General features: G+C 51.8%; 1 protein-coding gene across 1 annotated transcript; it reads left to right on the top strand.

Annotated features, from left to right (window-relative positions):
• The first annotated feature begins 2,769 nt into the window (after positions 1 to 2,769).
• Positions 2,770 to 19,192, top strand: LOC114514862 (uncharacterized protein C8orf76-like). The gene is made up of 6 exons (XM_028534073.2): positions 2,770 to 3,801; positions 7,689 to 7,784; positions 8,549 to 8,692; positions 11,853 to 12,313; positions 15,866 to 15,998; positions 18,889 to 19,192. The coding sequence occupies exons 1-6, from the start codon at positions 3,685 to 3,687 to the stop codon at positions 19,090 to 19,092; spliced, it is 1,155 nt and encodes a 384-aa protein (XP_028389874.1). The 5' UTR covers positions 2,770 to 3,684; the 3' UTR covers positions 19,093 to 19,192.
• The last annotated feature ends 2,488 nt before the right edge of the window (positions 19,193 to 21,680 follow it).

Genomic DNA, 21,680 nt, shown 5'->3' with positions numbered 1-21,680 from the left:
TTGGATTTTAATTTATTCCACCTTGTTGATTATTTCTCTCATGGATCATGCCTTTGGTACTGTATCTAAAAAGTCATTGCCATACCTAAGGTCATCTAGGTTTTCTCCTGTGTTATTTTCTAGGAGTTTTGTCGTTTTCCATTTACATTTAGATCTAGAATCTATTTTGAATTAATTTTTCTGAGTGGTATGTCATTTTTTTTTTGAGCGTGGATGTGCAGTTGTTCAGCACCATCTGTTGAAAAGACTTGAAATTCTAAGTACCTTAGTGGAATTCAGCTCTTTTTTTTCTAGACTTCCTTTGTACCTTTTATTTCTCTTAAGGTGCTTGTTTCTATTTTGTGTTATCATATTGAGTCCCATAATCGTTAACTTTTTTACACAGTAGGTACACAGTTGCTTTAATTTTTTTTATTGATTGATTTTAGAGAGAGAGAGGAAGGGAGAAAGCGAGAGAGAGAAACATCAGTTTGTTGTTTCACTTATTCGTTGGTCGCTTCTCGTGATGTGCCCTGATCAGAGGTTGAGCCTGCAGCCTTGGCCTGTCAGGACGACATTCTGACCAACTAAGCTACCCAAGGTCAGCTGCTTTGATTGCAGTAATGAATTCTGTTCCCTCAGTCTGGCTCATCCTTATTCTCACGCCACCAGCCCAGTTGTGGCCTCCCCTGGACGCCTCCCTTATGTCCTCCTGACCTAGTCAGTTCCAACTGCTCCCCTTGTGTGTCTGCCTGGCAGGCCTTGGTGTATACTGTATTCAGTGCCTGTCAAGTTGGCTTTGTAACCACATCCATTTCACTAGCTTAGAGTGCTTTCAAAGGCAGAAACCACATTTTAAAAACATTTTTTAAGCTAGCGTTAGCCGAACACTTACCACGTGCCAAGCACGAGGTTCAGAGGGTTCCATAATTTACCTCAGTCCCCGTGGACAGTCAAGGGGGTCGATGCTGTTTTTACCCCATCGTACAGCTGATGGAACTGAGGGTGGCGAAGGCTCAAATCCACACACAGTGAGTGCTGGAGGAGTCCAACCTGAGCTGTCTCCAGAGCTGCTCCCTTAACCTTCGCCTAGCGAGTCTTCACAGAATGGTTACTCAGTAGATGTCAGAGTGAACCAGAGACTGCGTGTTCAGGAGCCAGGAGAGAAAAACAAAGCAGTGCCAGGCCGGTGTGGCACGAAGTTGGTATTGGCAGAGTGTGTGTCTTTGGGACGACAGCCTGTGTTACTGGAATGAAATGAACTGAGCAAATCCTGAGAAATTTCGTTGGGCTCAGGACTTCGAAGGACTTGCTGGCCTGAATAAAAGGGCATTAAATTGAGATTTGTAGTGGGGGTGGGGTGGGGGCGGGGCAGAGGCCCAAGCGCAGCTACATAGTAAGATCATACGACAGCCAAGGGAGTGACAGGGAAATAAGCCAACACCTCGGGCACCATGCACAGTCCATGCCAGAAAGTATAGCCCAGAAGCTAGTAAGAGACAACACTTGGAGTTTCAGGTCATTAGATCATTCATTCACTCAATGAACTCTGCTGGCTACTGGCTCTGCTGTCTCAGGCCATCCAGCCAGCTCTCCTCGCTCTCAGCAGTGGGGCTTGTTTTCTGATCCTCAGCCTCGCAGCTTTTAAGCTGTTCTTGCGTCCATCTGCAAAGCTACCTCTGGGCGTCCTCCTGGCCAGCTCCTCAGACGCCAGGCTCAGCTCAAAGGTCACCTCTTCAGAGGTGCTTTCTTTGGACACCCCACTCTTTCTCATACATCACTCCTGATTTTACTTATAGCACTTACCATGGTCTAAAACTACTTTGTTCATTTGTTTACTTGTTATTTGCCCACAAGAACTTAAGTTCTACGAGAGCAAAGACCTTGGCTCTCTTATTTATCACTCTGAGGATACGGTGTCTCAAATTTTAGCTGAATCAGTGAATGTACCTATTATGAAAATTTACAGAATATGGGAAATAAATGAGGAAGCCCAATATGTTAAAATAAGTTGATAAATACCCAAAAGAATTAGTGGGATGCAATTCATGCCTGTAAGGAAAGGCGATGATTTACTTAAACAGAAAAAGATGGAGAAAAAGCAATATTTACAGATATCCGAGGAAACAGAAAGGGGGCTCAAAGGAAAACTGCTTGTGCAAGAAAAGGAAAGGAAGAGATGTGATTTCATTCTGAAAGGTTTTCAGGCTGCCCACAGGCCTGTCATGTGTCTTCACTTTAAATTAGACTCATTAAGAGCAAGGACCATGAGTGGTAGGTGTGTCCTCAGCCCCTGGCCCAGGGGAGGCCCTCCAGAATGCACAGGTTATGCACAGAATGCATAAATGAACACTGTGTACTAAGTGTTGCCCTAGAGGACCTCAGGGTATAGAAGGGAGAGGATTCACGTGCAGACTGTGTGATGAGTAGCCCACTCAACAAATGCTCAGTGCTAGACAGGGAGATGTCCCTACCTGGAATGAGGCCACGGTCTCCTGAGGGTGACAGACAAGTGAGCCCCGACAGAGATGTATGAAGTGAGAAACGCCCAGTCACGGAGAAACACGTGGTGCTGTGTAAACCCAGACAAGGGCCACATAACCGAGACTTGGGGACCGGGGAAGGCTTCTGGGGAGTCGGCCAGATGGAGGGCACTGAGAGGGGCCTCTTGACAGAAGAAACGGTGAGGCGGTACTTGGGAAGAGCAGGGAGAGTTGTAGGGTGAGGGAAAGACTCGGAGGAGGCTGATTCCAGACAGGACCAGCCTGGCAGGAGGCACCCTTCAGTCAGCAGAGTGGGGCAGTGGATTGGGCTCCCCTAGGGCGAGTGTGTGGAGTGGAAAATTGTGTGGAAAGAATCCTGGAAGACAAGTGGTGGAAGAGGAACTGGTGAGATGAAGACCATCAGGAGGAAAACCAGAGTAAAGAGCTCCATGTCTATTACCCGCTGTGCAACATGGCACAGTAATACTGGGCTGTGCAGTACTGGTTGGTATTCTGTCAACATTCTCCGTTTCCTAGTCTCAAGGAACATCTTGCAAGTATAAGAATGCTTCTAAATATTAGTCTTAGAATTCTGAGATTCTGTGTTTTCTCCAGGCCGAATTAATCCTCCCTGATGGAGCCCCCAGAGTAAATCTCTATGCCCTCTTTTAGTAAATGCGTGAATTACCCTGGTCTTTGTTACTGGTGGTGTCTCTTCTCCAGAGACATGGGGGACTACTGACACATTTATTTCGCAGCTCTTAGCAATGTAATAATTGATCCTGAACAAGTTACTTAACTTCTATAAGCCCAACACCTTCCTTTGCAAAACGAGAATCACACGCTTTTCATAAGGAAAGTATATAAAGTGCAAAAAGAGTGCTTAACACAGCGTCAGGAATATCATCAGTGATGAAAAAATTGGTACCTACTGGTTTTAAACAGCTATCCTGAGGCCAGTGCTTTTGATCCGTGCACAAAAGGAACGTCCTGTCCAACTCCTGAAACCAAGAAGTCGAACTCCGCCCTCCTCGTTCGGTCACTTGGAGAGCCAGATAAAAATCTCAGCTTAACAGCTACTCCCAACCTGCAGCGGGCCAAGCCTCGGTTTGGCCCTTCCAGAGACTACAAATCCCAGTGTGCCGCGCTCTTCCGCGTTGGCCCGCCAGTGGGTACCGCTCCGGGCACCGCCTCCGCTCTTTGCTCCCGCCGCGGGCGCGCGATGGAGACCGGGAGCTGGTTGCTCGGCAGCGAGTTCGAGGATTCGGTGTTCGAAGAGGGGCGGGAGCGGCGGGCTGGACCGCCCGCGCCCTACCGCGCCAAGCTCTGCGAGCCGCAGGTAGGCGGGCAGCAGGGCGGGGCCTCGGGGCCTCACCCTGCCCCCAGTCCTCGCCCTGGTTCCCGGGCCTCGTCTCCCGCGGTCCCCGTAGGATCGCCTGCCGCCTCCCCCGGATTGCCTCTCTGCCCACCCTGGCCTCCCCGTGATCCATGACCACCACTAGGAACGGGTGTCTCCGGAGCCCCACTCCAGAAGCCCGGCCCCCTCTGCCCCCGAGGGCGCAAGGAAACCCCCGGGCAGTCCGCGTTGAGCGAGCTCGCCCCTGCTGCTGGGCGGGTCCCGCTCCAAAATCTGCAACAACTCCACGGGCTCGCTGCACGCTGTGTGCAGCCGGGCAGTCAGCGCCCCAGAAGCGCGCCGCCGCCCACTTCTGAAATCTTAGTGTTGCCTGCCCCCAAGACGGGACGTCCTCCCTCCTCCCAGGAACCCGTCCTTGTTCGGTGACTTACCCCTGCCGGCGTTATTCTCGTTCTGACGGCCAGAGTTGCTCAGTTGTATCCATTTCTTAAGGCGCGTCTTAAACGCTGCCTCCTCGGAGAGGTCTCTTCTGATTCCCCTTTCCAACCCCAAATGTTTGTGTTTGACTCCTTTCCTCCCCCTCCGCCCCGCCCCCACCTTTTTAGCTTCTGTTAAGACACCTGCTAGCATCCTATAACGCTCTTAGACCCTGAGTGCTAAATGATCACCTGGGAGTGGGCGCTTGCTTACCTTAACGCCGTCCCCAGTGCCCAGCAGGTTTTGTTCATTATGGGAACTCCGTGAATATTTGGAATTAGTATTTGTATTACAGTCGAGCCGTAAACAGTGTGGGGTTAGGGCTCTGGACCCTGCACAGTGGAAAATCCATGTATAAATTTTGACTGCCCCCAAAACCTTACTAATAGCCCACGGTTGACCAGAACCTTACCAACAAAATAGTTGGTTAACACATATTTTGTATGTTATATATTTTAAAACCTGTATCTTACCATTAAGAAAGCAAGAGAAAAAAGTTAAGAATATCATGAGAGAAAATACTTTTACAGTCCTCATTGAGGAAAATCTGTGTGTAAGTGGACCCACGCAGCTCCAGCTCGTGTTGTTCATGGCCCACGGTATTGGTTGCATGTGTGAATCTCGTCTCACCAATAATAGCTACTGTTTATCAGAAACTTACCTGTTCCAGGCACTGTGCTGGGCTTCCTTACATGTATTGTTTCATTTTTCCTTACCACCATTGTACTTACAGATGCCAGGCACTCAGTAATTACTGAGTTGCACTTTTGTTTTATTTCATCTACCTTGTCTCGGTACCATATGCAGGCTTTCAGAAGTTACCTTTAGTACTGACCAATATAAACTCACAACAGGATGCGCTTGGGAAGTCATGTTGTAGAGCAGGGGTGTCCAGCCTTTTGGTGCCTCTGTGCCACACTGGAAGAAGAAGAGTTGTCTTGAGCCACTCGTTAAATGCATTGTGACACGTAATCATAAAACAATCTCGTGTTTTAAGTAAATTTATGGTTTTGTGTTGGGCCGCAATCACAGCCGTCCTGGGCTGCACGTGGCCCGTGGGCACCCCTGTTGTATAGCACTAAGAGCCATGGCTCTGAGATAGGGCCTGTGAATTCCAGTGTGGGGTGTATTCCCCCCTTGCCTTCCAAGGTGTCAGTTCCTTATTTGTCCTTTGGGAAGAATAATACTTGCTGGCTCACGGGCTTATTAGGAGAGTAAAATGAGATAGTAGTTTGTCAGGTATTCGATAGTAAACACAGGTACTTGATAATACTTACCAAGTGAAACCCCCAAATCACTCTTCTTTAGAATGTGTTTGGTGTGTGATACTGCCCATAAGCTCAGAGAGACCGGACTGCGATGCTGTTGGCTTCCCTCAATGGGCTGGAAGGTTTCTGCTGTGCCTGCCTGCTCAGGTTCGATGTGGGACCAGATGTGTGCCTTTAGCCCTTCACCTCTTAGTCCCACCCCTGTTCCCGGCCCTGCCCTCCTTCCTCTTATCAGAAAGGGGCATTAAAAACCATCCCGTGTCTGAATTCTTGTGGGCATGCAGACTACGTGGGAGAATAAAAATAATCATTTGAAAATCGATTTTGCTGGATCATTTCCCATGTGGATAATGGAAGTTGGATGGAGGTTTGCAGTTGTGTCGTTGTTGTTCAAGAAGTTGGGGTTGACCGGTAATCTGATACCATATGGGGCTGAGAGCGGTGGAGTACAAAGGGAAATTACGGGCTCAGGACACAGACCCGTTGGGTTACACGGCACTTTGGGGAGAACAGAAGGAACGGTGGGTACTAACTAGCCTTCTCCACCTCGATGGATCAGGCTAAGGAGAGAAACGGTTTTACTACAGTAACAGGGGGGCCGTGATGCCTGGGCAACTGTTCTGAAAGTGGAACCAAGCAGTTCTGACCTGGTGGTGGGTGGAACCAGCGGGAATGCAGTTGTGTTTGGATTCATGGTCCTGACCTGGGACTAGGCTTCATTCAGCCTGCAGGCATTTTACTGAAACGGGGTGGGGGGGGTATGGTGAGAGATTTGTTAGCCGCTGGAAGAACTGGCATACTGTATGCTTTCTGTCATCTGAGCTCTTATTTTCTAACAATGGAATTCTTTACTGTGATATCTAAATGTTCCTGTTCTGTATTTCTGTCCTCATGTGAGCATTCTTTACTTAATAATCAAAAAATCTCAGCCCCAGTTTGTTTTCTGTGCACGGGGTTTAAATCAGTAGAAAGGGGGGTAAAATATTCCAGATGGGCTTTTCCTGAGACTTTTGTCCCAGAGGTCTTTGGCATTTGGTTACCTGGAGGCCTCCTTTGAACCTAATTATCATCCCGCCTTGCTTAGCTCCTACTTGTTGCTTTTACATTTTCATAATAGCCCTATAATGATAATTCTTCTTTCCTATGTACTTCTATGTACTTTCCAATGAGAGTTGCCAGTCTCTACCCCAGCTACTCTAAAATGTCTCTACAAGAAAGCATATCCCTGTCTAAAGAACCAGCGGGGATTCTGCTAGTTAAACGTGGGTTCCCAGGCATCACAAAAACCCCACATTGGAAATGCTGTGGGAGACAGAAGCAGGCTCATGGACGCAGAGAGCAGACTGATGGTGCCAGAGGGGAGGGGGGCTGGGTGAAGAAGGTGAAGGGATCAAGAAGCACAAACTGGTAGTTACAGAGTGGTCACAGGGGTGCAAAGTACAGCATTAGGGGTAGAGGGAATGATGTGCTAAGAACTGTGTAAGCTGCCAGGTGGGTACTTGAATTATCAGGGGAGCACCCTGTAAATTACCGTATTTTCCAGAGTATAAGATGCACCCTCCCAAATTTGGGAGGAAAGGAAGGGCGTGTCTTATAGTTCCAACGCAGCCTGCCTGGCTCACTGGGGCTGGGGGCGGGGGGAACAGTGGTGATGGGGCGGGGTCACTGGAGGCGGGAGCAGGGTGGCTGCTGCATTTTCCTGGGTTGGGGGGGTTGCATCTTATAGTCCAAAAAATACAGTATGTAAATGTCCAACCATTGTGGTGCACACCTGAAGCTAATATAAAATAATATTGAATGTCAACTGTAATTGAAAAACAAAATTTAAAACATTAAAATTAAAAAAGAATGTGCTGTGGATAAAGCCATATACTTTTGCATGCCTTTTTCCATCAAGGTGAGAGGCCTCATATCACTGGCATGTTTGTTCATTGTGATCATTTGAATAAAAAGAGGGCCATCGTTAATACTGTCACGCTTCGATGCCAGGTCTTTTCCTCTGAGTCTCATCCTAAAGAAGTGTGTCTTCTTTGAGGCCTCATCATTGACTTATGGGAAACTGTTTGCGTGATGTGGGAAGGGCACAGCTCCGTCCTGTATAATACGCTGTTTTCACAATTTTAGTGGTTTTGCGAGGAAGCGGAGAGCAGTGACGACGCTGAAGCCCTAACTATCAAGAAATTCAGAGGGGACCTGGCCTACAGACGGCAGGACTACCAGGTAGAGGTCGCCGTGCGTGAGACCGCGCTGCCGGCCGCGGGCTCTCGTTCTGCAGGCTACGGCGTGTTTCAGGGACGGGCCACTGAGTCAGGGGTGTTGTTTGTGAAGACGAACTTACTGTTTGTGATCTGCACCTGTCACCTTAGAACCCCAAGTTTCCGTCCTTTTCTATATAATTTGTTTCGTTTCTTGTAGCTTCAATATAGGGATCTTTTGGGGACCCTTATAAGTTGGTTTCCCCAGGCTCTGTATCGCCTCTTTATGTGGGAGCCTCTAGCACAGATACCTCATACCTCCTAGTGCCACAGAAGCAAAGCGCCCCAAAATGTGTGAGAAAAGGGAGGAACTGGCAACTAGGTACCAGCTTTACATACAGATCTCACTTCATCTTCATGAAGAGTCCTGTTGTTACCTTGCTGATGAAGAGGTTACATACGGTATACAGCAAGCTAGTGGCAGAACCAGGATTCAAAACCCTGGCCTATCTGACTCCAGAATGTTCTTCCTACTATCCTCTGATGTTTTCTATGGCAGTAGGGATTATATTCTCCAGCCATTTCTTGTCTCCCATTCAGAAGAATAGTCCTGACAAATCCTCAGCGAGTCTTCCTTAGCTCGTGGTAGGGGTCCGTTACGACATTGCCTCCTGCCCCCTGCCCGGGAACAAAATTCATTGCTGTAACTGAATCCTTTCTTCTAGTGTGTTTTCTGCCTTTCGTGTCATCCTTTCTCTTCATTTCCTCTACTTAACAAATACTTGCCAGAGAGCCCTGCAGGAATATTCCAGTATCTCTGAAAACCTACCACCGACGAATTTTGCCATGAAGAGGGACGTGCAGGAAGGCCGGGCCCGGTGTCTGGTGCGCCTGGGGAGGCACGCGGAGGCCCTGGAGATCGCTGCAGACTTGGTGAGTGGCTTCGTGTTTTCCTAGGAGGGCTGAATGTTTTCTAAGAAACAAACAAACACCAACTTCTTGCTAACAGCAAAGCCTGCGAGTTTGGAGAAGCAGAAGAAACTGCCAGTGGTATAAGACCTTTATTATGATGAACCATTTGGAGCTTTAGACATAATCTTGTTCTTGCAATATTTTTCCTGTATTATGCTCAAAATTCGTCATTGCCTGAAAATCTCATTTACAAAGGTTTTATGTTTTAAAGATTTTATTTATTTTTAGAGGAGAAGGGAGGGAGAAAGAGAGGGAGAGACACATTAATGTGTGGTTGCCTCTCAGGCATCCCCAAATGGGGACCTGGCCCACAACCCAGGCATGTGCCCTGACTAGGAATTGAACCAGTTACCCTTTGGTCTGCAGGCTGGAGCTCAATCCACTGAGCCACACCAGCCAGGGCAAAGGTTTTATTTTTGTTAGGAGTAAATACTGAATGGAAGGATTATCAGTGATCTGTTATGTTCTTTAGATTCTTTATTTTTGAAAATTTCTACAACGAACATGTATTACTTTTGTAAAGAGGGAAAAAGGTTACCAAAAAATGACTAAATACACTAAGGCAAGCTTTAATAGTCCTTTTTTTCTTAAATGGAATTTGCAGAATTTTTTATTAAGGGATAAAGAAAAGCAGTTCTTTGCAATTCTAGATTCTGCCTGTCTTCGTTTTCAGATTAAGGCATTTATGGTTTACTTCTGAGGTTATTTATGTAAATTTTAGATGGGGCCTGGTCTTCAGTGGGCCGTTCCCAGTTTACAGATGACCGGTGTTCTTCCTTAGAGGGAACTAATGAGGCGCCACGTCACTGACAGTGAACCGTGTGGTCCTAGTCAGCCAAGGGTCAGCCTAAAGTATGTGCGCAACGGAAGTGCCCTCCTTCTCGCGGACTGGGAGAAACCCCTCAGTGCGCTCATGGAGGGGCTCGTTGCAGGGACCTCCGCCCCTCACAGTGAGAGGAAGCCCTGGGGGTAATTGTCTCCAGTACATGGCAAACAGCTGCGCTTCCTTCTTTCTTTTCTCCCCTCTGCCGATTGTGGGTTAATTCTTAAGCTGGAAAATAAGATTACCTCATTAAGGAAGCATATGGCATGAACAGTGAACTTGGTAGGATTTAGGTGTTTATTCTTGGTCTCCACGGTTTACAAATTAACAGCAGCTTCAGCCCTTCTGGTACCTTCTGCTAGGTGTTGGTCCCCGTTCCTCCCTTGCTGCTCTGCTCTGTGTTCCCGGCACCTCCCACTTCCTCCCACCTCTTGCGCATCACAGCTGTGCTCTGTCCTCCCCGCCCAGACCACTGAAGGCAGTGGCGGCTAGAGTCGTGTCCGGGGCAGGTCCCCTCTTCTGTGGCTCAGACAAAGATCTGTTACCAGTCAGCAGGCGCCAGGTCTCCAGAGTTCGGAGTGGTTACCGGGCAGGAGGAGGACCAGTCCGAGATCTTCAGCCCCCCTGTCAGGACTTTGAGAATTATCATCAGGCTCCTGGGCACCCCATCGGGGAAGGACTGTTGGGGTGGGGGACGGGCAGTGTGGGCTGGTGGGTCTCACCCCTTCCTCTGGGTCTCTTCACATGATCTCATGAACCCTGCCTGTTTGCATGGTTTTTTTTCCTGGTACCACATGTTTTGTTTTTAAATGTATTAAGTAAGGTCCTGGCTGGTATACCTCAGTGGATTGAGCTCGGGCTGTGAACCAAAGGGTCGCCCGTTTGATTCCCAGTCAGGGTACATCCTGGGTTGTGGGCCAGGTCCCCAGTGGGGGCCATGTGAGAGGCAACCACACACTGATGTTTTTCTCCCTCCCTCTCTCCTTCCCTTTCCCTCTCTAAAAATAAATAAAACCTTTAAAAAAGTTTAAAAAATAAATTTGTACATAACAGCCTCTACCCCAACACACACTGCTTTCTCAGTATGAAAATGTTTTTAAATAGCATAAATCACTACAGACTGGGTGTAGAAGAAAGGTAACATTTGCGTCACACAATGCTTTCCCCACGATAAAGGAAAGACATGAGGAGCTGTTACTCAGCAGTTACTGAACACCTGTTATGGGGAGGTGCCATGCGCTGCTGTACTAGGAGTTCAGCAGTGAACTGAGCCCCTTGTGGAAGCTGCTGGTCTGCTGGAAGGATGGAACACCGAACGAGAGCAATGATAAATCAGATGAGATGTGCCACTGGGCAGATACAGTGTGACCAAACGGGCCGAGTGGGGCCTCCTCTCCCCTCTTTTCACTCAGTGTAAGACCACTGAGAGACCTCCCCACGCGCTCACTGTGGGCCTGCTCGTTTCTCTGGGCCGCGGACAGGGTCCTTGTGCTCGTATTTCTCACTCGGCGTGGTTCTCGGTGGCAGCCTGACTTAGAGACTAGATGGCCAGGCTTTCCTTTGCCCTAAAAATCAGCTGAAAGGCCTTTTAGTCTGCCGTCTGCTCTCCAGACTTCAACTCATGGGGGAAAAAGCCTTGTTTTCTCTAACCCCCAGGCTTTTGCCACATGGCGAGTTAGGCAAGAGGCGGTGGCTCTGGTGGTGGAGACTTGAAAAGGATTTTCTGGCCTTGGTCGTAGTTAGCAGGGAAGGCATTTGGATTTGATTATGATGCAGCATGAGACAGACAGAGCTTCAGGCTGTCTTGCTTAAGATGTCTAAGCCAGGGGAAATTTGGACATAGAGCTCATTTGAATTCTCAAGGAAATTGCCGTTTGGATGTTTAGAAGGCCTGGAGTATTCAAGTGGAACCGTTAGCCCGCGGTGTAAAGGGTCGGCTCGGGTCTCCCGGCTGTCTGGCTGAGGACGGTAAAGACCATAATAAAAATGGGAAACAAACTGGCTTGTACATTTCTGGTGCTGAACTTCGTCAGGCCACGGTCACGTGAGCTGTGTTCCCGCTGTGACACTGGGCTGTGTGGGGGGGACCGGCGTTTGCCTTGCTGGTGGCGTGCGTTGCTCCAGGTTTACGGCTTCAAACGGGGAGCTGCTGAAAGATGTTTTGTTCACTCTGCTTGTGCAGCTGCTGAAAGATACTGCCGGCCTGTAACATACACAACCTGGGTGTTTAGGAACCTCCACTATGGTATAGAGAACGTTCCGCAGTTTAATGCTTTCGCCCTCCCTTCTGCTTCTCAGGAAACCAGGGCGACCAACACCGACCACTTAACCACCGCGCTCCTCCTGCAGCTGGCCGTCCAGGCGGGCGGGCCGGGCTCGGGGCCCGCCGTCTTCTGCCTGCAGAAGCTGATTTCTCTGCACCCTTTCAATCCTTGGACCTGGGGCAGGCTGGCCGAGGCGTACCTGAGTCCGGAGCCAGACCTCTCAGCGTTACCCGCGTCACCTCACACACAGAACAGCCGCACCTCAAGTGACAAAACGACCAACTCCTCCTCCCCACACTCAGGAAAGGACTGTCTTTTGTGTTGCCCTGAGACGTTGCCTGAGAGCTCTGTGTTTTCCATGGAAACGAGCAGCCGGAATAAGCAGGGGAATGAGAAGGCTCTTCCTAGCGTTCAAGACGCTGCTGTAGCAGCACAGAGGGAAGCAGCGTTGCTAGAGGCTCGGATGAAAGCGTGTGCCTCTCTCATACGAACCAGGTAAACGAGCAGGGGGTTGAACCATGGACGTGATACTGCGCTCAGAGCGAAAGTTTTATTTTTCTAATTACAACCTTCAACAAGTTCTGGGCTAGACGTTGAGCATATGTTCATGAGGTTTTTCCCTGTGGTCTAGACGAACCCCTTGGACATGTCCTTTTGGTGTGTAAGATTGAGAAACAAAACCGTGTGTGCTCACGAATGCAACTTGTACTATTACTCGATAAAAAATTAAAGTGGAAAACACTGAAATTAGGAAAAGAAATGTAGGAAACGTTGACAAAGGGGGAAGCGGTATTTTCAACAAGGAGTTTTTCGCTCCTGTTCCTCGGAAACCTGAAGAAGAAAGTCTGCTCTTACGTCTGAGTCACGGTTAGTAATGTGAGTAAACGAAGCTTCGTTTGTTCTGCGGAGCAGGCCCGTGGCTGAGGGACACCACGCACTTCCAACCCACAGTGTGGAAGAGTTCGCGGGACGGGCCACACACGCGACCAATTCTGTAACTCACGGGAGAAACAGACTCACTTAGGCCTCAAGTGATACCAGGAAACGTAGAGTTGGTTTCCTTTTTTAAACTCGGGAGAATTCGAGAAATACTCACGAACAGACTTGCTGAGGATGGAATCTGTTTGGCAGATTTCAGACTGGTCAGATACTTGTTTAGTGTCGATTCTGTCACTCACTCAGAAGTGCCGTGGATTACAGCCGCGAGCGCCGGGCCCACGCTGGGGGCTGGGATCGTGAAGACGTGCAGAAAAGGGCCCCTTTCCCCCTCCCGTGACTCACGCACTGTGTCGAGGAAGCCCTGGGGAGGCCCAGCGGCCAGGCCAGCAGCACAGTCGGGAGCAGCTGGGTGGTCCGTGGGGTTGTCGGTGCAGCAGGAGGGAGGAAGCCTTTCTGGAGGGAGTGATGCTCCTGCTGAGTGCGGCGGGGAGCCTATGGCGGGGTGTAGACACCTGTGTGCTAGGTGCTCTGCGTGTGTGACTTCACACTACTCCTCCCCACCCTGTGGTGGATGTCAGACCCCACTGGAGAGACCAGGGAGCTAACTCAGAGTGATGCCACAGTGGCATCGCTGTGGGGTGACACCAGGATCTGTGTCCCAGCCTTTGACCCCAGAGCCTGTGTTCTTTCCAGAACAGCTTGCCATCACCAGGGACTGTTCCACATGGGAGCAGAGGCGGCTGGACAAAGGGAAGGACAGCACAGCCCCAGGGGTGAGAGGACGGCCGTGGCAGGCAGGGTTGTCATGTGGTGTGGTGGGGAGGACAGCATTGGTGTGAGCCCGAGAGGCGGGCGTAGGCCACGAGGCCGGGGTAGCGCAGTCACGTGGGAGGCAGGACTTTGGAGTCAGACCTGGTATTAAGGAGCCTAATAAGTTGTTGTCATTGAGCATTGAGCCCGGACCCCTCCACTCTCTCACTGTCCTGCCTTGCACAGATGACTGAAACTCCCTCGCCTCCATTCCCTCATCTCGACAGATGGAGAAATGGGGAGCTGCCCCCTCCACGGGGCTGTGAGAATTCAAGTATCCGAGAAACTTAGTGCAGTGCCCATAAGCGGTCAGCACTTGGTAAATGTTGTACTTCTGTTTTTGTTTTCATTCGAGTAAGATATTAAGTATCATCTTAAAGAGTCTGGTCCTTGTGCTACAGGCCGGAGAAGCATCGGAAGGCTTTAAATGTTGAGTGCGGGGATGAGGCTGAGCCCTCAAGAGAGGCCTGGTGGCTGCAGGGAGGTGTTAGCATGAGGAGTCGGGGGCTGGGGACTCCAGTGAAGGGTCTGTGGGACTGAGGACTGGACTGACCGGTGGGTGGTAACGAGGCCCTGACCTAGGGGCGCACAGGGGCAATGAAAAAGGAAATGGATGTCTCCACAGGATGCAACAGGCGGACTCAGCAAGGCAACCAGCCAAGTGTGATGGGGTGGGGAGGGGAGAGCGAAGGAGTCAGAGACGACTGGGAAGAGCCGACCTTGGGTGGACGAAGGGCGGAGGTGGTGCCTTTGCCCGAGAGACAGGATGGGTGGAAGGAAGAACAGAGCTGGTTTAGGGTGCAGGTAGCCGCCTGTGAGACATCCAGCTGGAGCTTCAATGAGAAAATGCAGCTGAGCTCAGCAGGCCGCCAGACATTCAGGAGTCTGGGGGGAGAGGGTGACAACAGGCGGCAGTGAGGAGTGGGGTGGGACCAGTTCCGAGGAGAGGATTTGAAGGGTAGGAGGTCATTCGTGACCTTTGAGAAGGCACTTTGAGTGATGGGGTGGCATTGCAGGGGTAGGAGTGAATGAACGTGAGATCGAAGGAGCGCGTGTAGGCTGTGTTTTCAAGTAATTCCAGAGGCCAGGTAGGTAGTGCAGACAGGGTAGAATGGAACAGGGTGAATGTGAGTTGGGTCAAGTTCTTGATAAAACTCCCCAGTGACGTCCCATGGCCCTTACGCAAATTCCACATTTCTCTCCGCCACCTGTGAGGTCCTAGGCGAGTCGGCCCTACCTTTCTCCTCATTTATTCCAGGTTTTCCCTTCTTGGCTGTGTTCCTCCCACGGGGACCTTTGTGATTTTCACACACGTTAACGAGCTCTTGCGTCAGAGTCCCTTCCCCCTCGGTGGCCTCCGTCCCCAGACCTCAAGCCTAGCTCCCTGGCCTCAGCGCTGTCTCCAAAAAGCCTTCCTTCCTCTACTGTCCCCCCTGGAGTAGACTCCGCATCCACCGGGTCTTGGATTTTTTTTGTTCATAGCGCTCCTCACTGCCTGAAATTGTCTGGCTGTTTTTTGCTTTTTCTCCTTCCCGTCGGTGAAGCAGGAACCCGCCTGCTCTGCTCCCCAGCGTCTCCCAGTGCCTACAGCGGAGCAGAGCGCGGATCATCCCTCAAGGCACCAATGAGGGAGCAGGAGAGCTGAGCGCTTCTGCGTGTAGCAGCAGGGACCCGTGAGGCCTGCGGGAAACTGGGAAAACCTGCACACTCGATATTTAGAAGAACAGGGAGGGAGCCCCATGAGGCAGTAGGGAGGGAGGAGGAGGGCTGAGACCGGTTCGGGGTTGTTAGTGGCGAGGCTGTTGCAAAGGGGCTGTTAGAGCGTCCTCAGAGGTCTGGCCCTGCTTTGGGGGAGGGAAGTGAGCTCAAGCCTCTCATTCGTCCTTGGGGTCACGGTGCTGTGGGCTCAGGGCCGTGGAAGGGTCGCCGAGCACTGACTGCAGAGGGAGACGTCCCGACGTTCTGGGGAGGAGCCTCTCTTTCACTGGGAGGTTCGTTCTTTTTGCTGCTCGTCACTCGTGCTTTCGATCACTTAACTCCTGCCCGATGCCCTTCGCAGTCCTGCTCTCTAAAGGTTTCTTTGAGAAGCTTTGGACTACGCAGTTTTGAAAAGACGGCTCTCCCGTGTAAAGCCAGGTGCTTTGTTCGGAAGAAGCAGCTTTGAGGCTGCAGATGAGGGTGCGTGCCTGCTGGTGAGCCCCGCGGACTCGTCCAGCTGACCACCTGGGCTGCACGTGAGCATTTCCGCACTGCGCCCCTTTCTGGGGACCTCTGCACCCCAACTTCTCTGTCTTTCAGGCTTTTGCTTCAGCTCTGCCAGTCTCAGCAAACCTCTTTCGCTCTGGAGAGGAACCTGAGGACCCAGGAGGAAATTGAAGATAAAATGAAAGGGTTCAGCTTCCACGAAGACACTTTGCGGCTGATAACTGAGGTGAGTCTTCCCCTAGGGTTTATGTGACACGAGGCATCATGGATATTTTTCCTGGCTCCGATACCATTTTTTATTAAAAAAATTAAATGTTAGATCTAAATGTTTAGCCTTTTAGATCTCTAAAAATAAAAGAATAAAAAGGCAAGGTCAGCTCTCACCCACTGAAGGACTCTGTGTCCTTCCTCACCCGCCGTTGGTCGCTCCATCCCTGAGAGCGGCCTCCTCATCACCTTCCCCTGCAGCTGGAAGGCTGGGCTGTGCGTCCTTCACAGGGTGGGCCTCGGGAGGCCCTGCCTGCCTGACCATCGTAAGGCCCAGTCACTGCTTTTCGAGCTGAACAAATGAACGAATGACTGCTGGCATTTGTGCGGGGCTCCTGGACGTTTTCTCCTTCGCGGGTCCCCAGAGCAGCCCGTGGGACGGGGCTGAGGCGCGGAGGGGTTCTGACCTGCCCGCGGCGGTCCACTTCCACGCGGCAGAGCCGCACTGGTCTCCCTCCAGCTGCAGGCCCGCTGTCCGGCTGCTCCACCCTGCCGCTGCCGTGGTGGCGGCGGAGACAGTCCGATGGCAATTTTTTAAACCTTCATTAGCTTTTAAAAAAGTACACCGTTGAAATGTCTTAAGGTGGCATTTGTAGATTATCCGTGTGTTTAAGTTATTCACTCTGGTTCCTTTTAGCATCTAGTTGGAACTTGACAGCTCAGGGACTTTCGCCGTGAGAATAACTCTCTATCCATGCACACCCCGACGTGCTTTCAAGGAACACTCACTGCGAATGTTCCATTGCCGGCTGCTGCCTCCTCTCCCCGAGCCAAGCCCCCCTTGGCTCCTCTTCCTCTCCGGGACGCACCGCCCTGTCAGTTCTCTCGGGCCTCTCCCAACCTTCCCCCTTCCACGGGCTCTTTCCCCGGGCCCACAGACACTCACAGAGAGCCCGAATCTCCCGAGTGCACCGCGGCCTCGCCCCAGCCTGTCTCCTCCACGTTCCTACAGGCCCGTCGCGGTGGACCGCTCTCTCTCTGTTTCCTCTTCCCTTCGCTGTGAGAGGCTGCACTGGCCTGCTTTTCTCCCGCGTTTCCTACCGGCCCTCTGCCTCTTGAGAACCACTGGCTTCCTCTGTGTCTCAAGTGACACGTGCCTGAGGTCTCCCCGAGGTTCTGTCCCCTCTGCCTTTCCCCCACAGCACGCGTGACTGTGCTCACAGTTGCCGTTGTCCCCTCTGGGTGATCACCCTCCGGCCTGCGTCTCTGCCCCCTCCCTGGGGAACACACGTGTCTCCCATCTCAGGCTGGTCACCTACTGGGCGACTAATCTGAGGTGATTATTGATTATTCCACTGGCACTTCCGGTGGAACAAATGTCTAGCACGGAACTGCTCATCAAAACACGTCCCTTCCTCATCAGAGTCTGGCATACTCGGCCATCAGTAAGTATTAGAGAGAGCTGGAGAGAACCGTTTTTTCATCGTAGACTTAGTTTTTTCCATTGATCCTCTCTGTCATTCTTTTTGAAGCCCAGACCTGGAGGCACAACTAGCTGTGGGCCCCTCCCGCTCTGTTCTCACCTCTAGACAGACACAAGCCCCCCTCCCCGCCTCCAGGGTCTGCTTTTCCCTCCCCTTCCACTGCCAGTGCCGCAGCCCTCCCCACCTCCTGTCTGTCACCTCCTGGCTGTCTCTCCTGGCTCCCTTAATCTCTCCCCTGAGATCAGCCTCGAACACTGCTGCCGGCATCCTCTTAAAACAGGGCCTTAAGGGCTGGGGGAGAAGGAGCAGGGGTGGAGAAGTACAGGAGGGTGGTCCCAGAACAGTCACGGGAGGGGCAGCCCAGCGCAGGGGATGCAGTCCGCAGCACGGTAATGACTGTGGCGCCGGGTGGGCGCTGGACTTGTCAGGGGATCGCTTCGCAAATTACATAATTGACCACTAAGCTGCGCACTTGACAGTAAATGATATCGAATGTCAACTGTAATTAAAAAATAAAGTTATACCAACACACATTGCTTTGACCATGTTACCTGCTTGCTTAGAAACGGAAATGTGAGACCATTAGCTCAGTCAGGTCTAGGTTAAGGCCTTGATAATAGGTCTTCCAGAGAGCGCCCCAAATTTATAACCTAGTAATTCCCTGCGCAAATCTGTGCCCGTGTCTAATAAACTCGGCTGGGCCTTCCTGCCTCCGCCTGCTGACTCCTCCCACCCTGAAAGACCGGCCGAAATCCAGGTCTTCTGGGGAGCTTCCCCAGCACGTCCTGTTCCCTCTCCCTCACCTGAGTGCAGAGAGAGTGATTGCTTGAATAGATAGCCCTTTAGCCGCCCCTCCCCCCCACCCAAAAAGCAAGCATTTGTCTTAAGCTTGTGGGTGTTTCATCAGAGAAACTAACACAGCAGCTGAGTCTGATTCTGGCCAGTAGGGGGCAGTATTGTGCTTTCGGAGGGCAAGCGTGCTTCTTAAAGCTCGGGGGTTGCTGTGGTAACCTTTCTGGAAGGATTGAGTGTCTCTGGGTCATCAGGAGAGGAGGGGCCCCTCTCCTTGCTTGACTTCCTCGGGGAGCTTCTAAGAGAAAGAATCTGTGTGTCCCCCTCCCGCTCCCAGCAGCCGCATTCTCCCCATGCCCTGCTCCTCGGGTCGTTTCTCTGGGAGGGAGCGTCACTCGCAGCTGTATTCTCGCCAAGAGGGGGCGCTCTGAGCTGTGTTCGCCTTGGCTTTCCTGCAGGCTGACCAGCGCCCCTGCCGCGCTAATGCGTCCGTGGTTCGTGCACTCTGGGACTGACGCGGGGTGGGGGGACTGGAAACACGGATGGTGTTTACCCACCGAAGACTAGCTGAGTCCCATGTGCCGTGTCTGGTGCTCCTTTCACAGGGTCAGGGCTTTCTCCCTCCTGCTGCAGGTTATGGGAGAAGACATCGTCCCAGAAAAAATAAAAGAGGAAGTTCACAGCGAGGTGAAGTGCGTGGGCTCTGCAGCCCTGAGCTCCGTGGTGATGATTGCATCTTCGAAAGAATTTGAAGACAAGTGGTTCGGCAGGATCAAAGACCACCTCTGTTCCTCGGAACGTCAGCTCTGCGCACAGATGCCAATCTCCGCTCCGTAGCCCCCTGGAAAACAGGACATCCAGCACGGCTCACTGTCCTTGTGGACCTCAGAGAGAATCCACGGCTGATCATGGAATATAGTGGATTGAACACGATTATTTATAAAAATGGCTTATCTCCCACATTCTTTCTTCGGTGTCCAGTTTCTTGATTTTTGTTGTCTTTTTAGATTTTTGCCATTCACTCATCTTGGGCCTCCTACCCTTAGAAGTTCCCTGTTGGGAAAGTGTGTAAAAGAAGCTTTTAGATTTTATAGTATTTTAAAAACAGTTACTACCGATAACCAGCAGCGTAAGTATTCACATTGTTTACGTAAAGTCATCAGCAGTGGCCAAGACGGCCAAACTGAAGGCTGTGTCAAGGTCAGGCAAGGCTCTGGGGCTCGACCGAGCCTGTCAGTGGGTGTGTTAGCCCGTCAGTTTCGTGGGTGCCGCGGGGACGTGGTGGTCCGTGGCAGTGTCAGCCCCAGCACGCCGCACCACTCAGCTTGCCTCGAGCCCCGGGGTGGCGCTGTGGGCTGTGGAGCCTGGCCCACCGGGAGGGTAGCCCGTTCTTTCAGTCCCAGGGTGTGACGAGTCACAGTCACGACCTGTAACATCCTGTCCCCATACACGGGGCCGTGGCCTCACTCCGGTTATCTGGGGTAGAACTCCAGTTATCCCTTACAGAAGTGGAGTTCAATAATACACTGGAAACTCCGTCAAACGGCCCGCACAGCTTTTATTCTTCTCAGCAGAGGGAAGAAGACACCAGCCCCAGGCGCAAAGGTCACATCCTCTGAGCTTCCTCCGCCCCGCCGGCGGCTTCAGCCCTCCCAGGCCCCTCCCCACTGCGGACTGCTCTTAGTGTGAGCGTCATTCGGCTCTAAAACAAAAGACCAGTTAATAGACGTTTCAATGTCTAAGAACGATTAAAAAGGATGGGGACTCCCCTGCGGCTTCCCTTTGCCCTCCATTCACTCACTGAGTCTTTAACGGTCACTTCTTGAACTCCCGTGACGTGACGAGCATTGTGTGGTTGCCACGGAGACGTAGGTGAGCATGAAGCTTAGGGTCTGTGTGTTGATGGCCCTCGGGACAGAGCTCCAACTGGACTGTGGCTTTGCCATCAGCCTGTGGCAACCCAGGGTTTCATCGTTTCCTGCCCCCACCTTTAAATGGTGCCATAGTGTCCACCTTCGGGCAGCTCAGTCGGGAGCCTCTCCCCCGCCCCCAGCACCCGGCTGGTTCAGCTTTCAGGTCGCCACCGAATTTTAGCTTCCCCGGAATCTTGATCCCCAAGTGGTGGTGGGTCCCCCGCTGGGCCTTCTCTGCTCGTTCCCCGCCACGTGGGCCTCCCGTGCTCTGTAGGGTGACCACCCTGCTGTACGTCCTGTACGCCAGAAGTCTGTGGTTCTGATCCCCTGCTGGGGTGCATGTGGGAGGCAATGGATCCATGTCTCTCCCTGCCCTCCCCCCCCCAATCAATAAACATATCCTTCGGTAAGGATCTAAAAACAAAAGTTGCTGAATTAATTGGCCGATGTCTTGCTTTGTTTGCACAGGTTAATCCCGAAGGCCTGGGCGCTGAGGCAGCCAAGCACCCTGCCCGTTTCTCTTGCTGCAGCTAAACCCCCTTCCTTCCATTTGTCCGGGTCTCCTAGAAACGCCCCTTCTCCCCTAATGTCCCCAACTTTTCCTCCACCCTAGTGCCCACCCGACCCCGCCCAGGCTTAACTTCCAGCCCTCTGGCTCCCCTCCCAGGTGCTCTGTCTACACTGAGCTGCCTGAGTGGTCTTCGTGGAGCGGCTCCTTGCCTCACTTCCCGAGGCCCCCACCTCGATGTCCAGGCAGCGCTTGCCCATGCCTGCGAGAGCCCAGCCTCCCGCTGTGATGGGGGCGGGAAAGGGCGCCCAGGAAGCCTGGGCACCTCTGGGTTCCGTCACACAAAAGTCATCTGGATCATTTCCAGCCCAGATGGTGGAGAAAGTCAATGGTGCAATGATTATGCTAAAGAAAAATCTCAGGCCAGCCTACTCAGACACCACACCCTTTGTCAATGAATGAATCATTCAGGTGGCTGCTCCCAGTGGGGAGTGGGGCGGGCCCAAGGGCGGCTCTTGCCTGTTGTGACACTCAAAAGGCCTGTCGTCAATGTTTTCTCCCAGGAGGGGTCTGTGCCTGGTGTGTGAGCTGGTGAGTCTTGTCCTTTATACTCTCCCACCCCTGTAAGCTCTACACTGTAGCCCAGGAATCCCATACGAATCAAAGTCCTTCAGTGACTCCCAGTGATTCCCAGAACCTCCCTCTCCCTGCTCCCGTGAGGTCGTGTGTGGCCTGGTGGTGACTTCCACCCTCCCCACCCCCCCCCGCTCTGGTTTCCCCTCGTGTCCTTGGGCTCTCCAAGCGTCCTGCCACCCAGGCCTTTGTCTATCCAGTTATCTATCTCTTCTCAGAACGTTCTCCCCTCCAAGCCCCCAACCCCGCCATAAATGCTCCCTTCCCTGTGCATCTCAGCTCCGGGGTCACTCTCAGGCAGCGTGCGCCTGACCTCAGACTGCATGTCATCATAGTGCCTGTGCTCGTCCTTCTCTTCGTTTCCAGAATTG

This window comes from Phyllostomus discolor, chromosome 7 (assembly GCF_004126475.2).
Source record: "Phyllostomus discolor isolate MPI-MPIP mPhyDis1 chromosome 7, mPhyDis1.pri.v3, whole genome shotgun sequence".
Taxonomy (NCBI): domain Eukaryota; kingdom Metazoa; phylum Chordata; class Mammalia; order Chiroptera; family Phyllostomidae; genus Phyllostomus; species Phyllostomus discolor.
The sequence above is the reverse complement of the archived record's forward strand: the minus strand, read 5'-3'. Positions and strand labels throughout refer to the sequence as shown.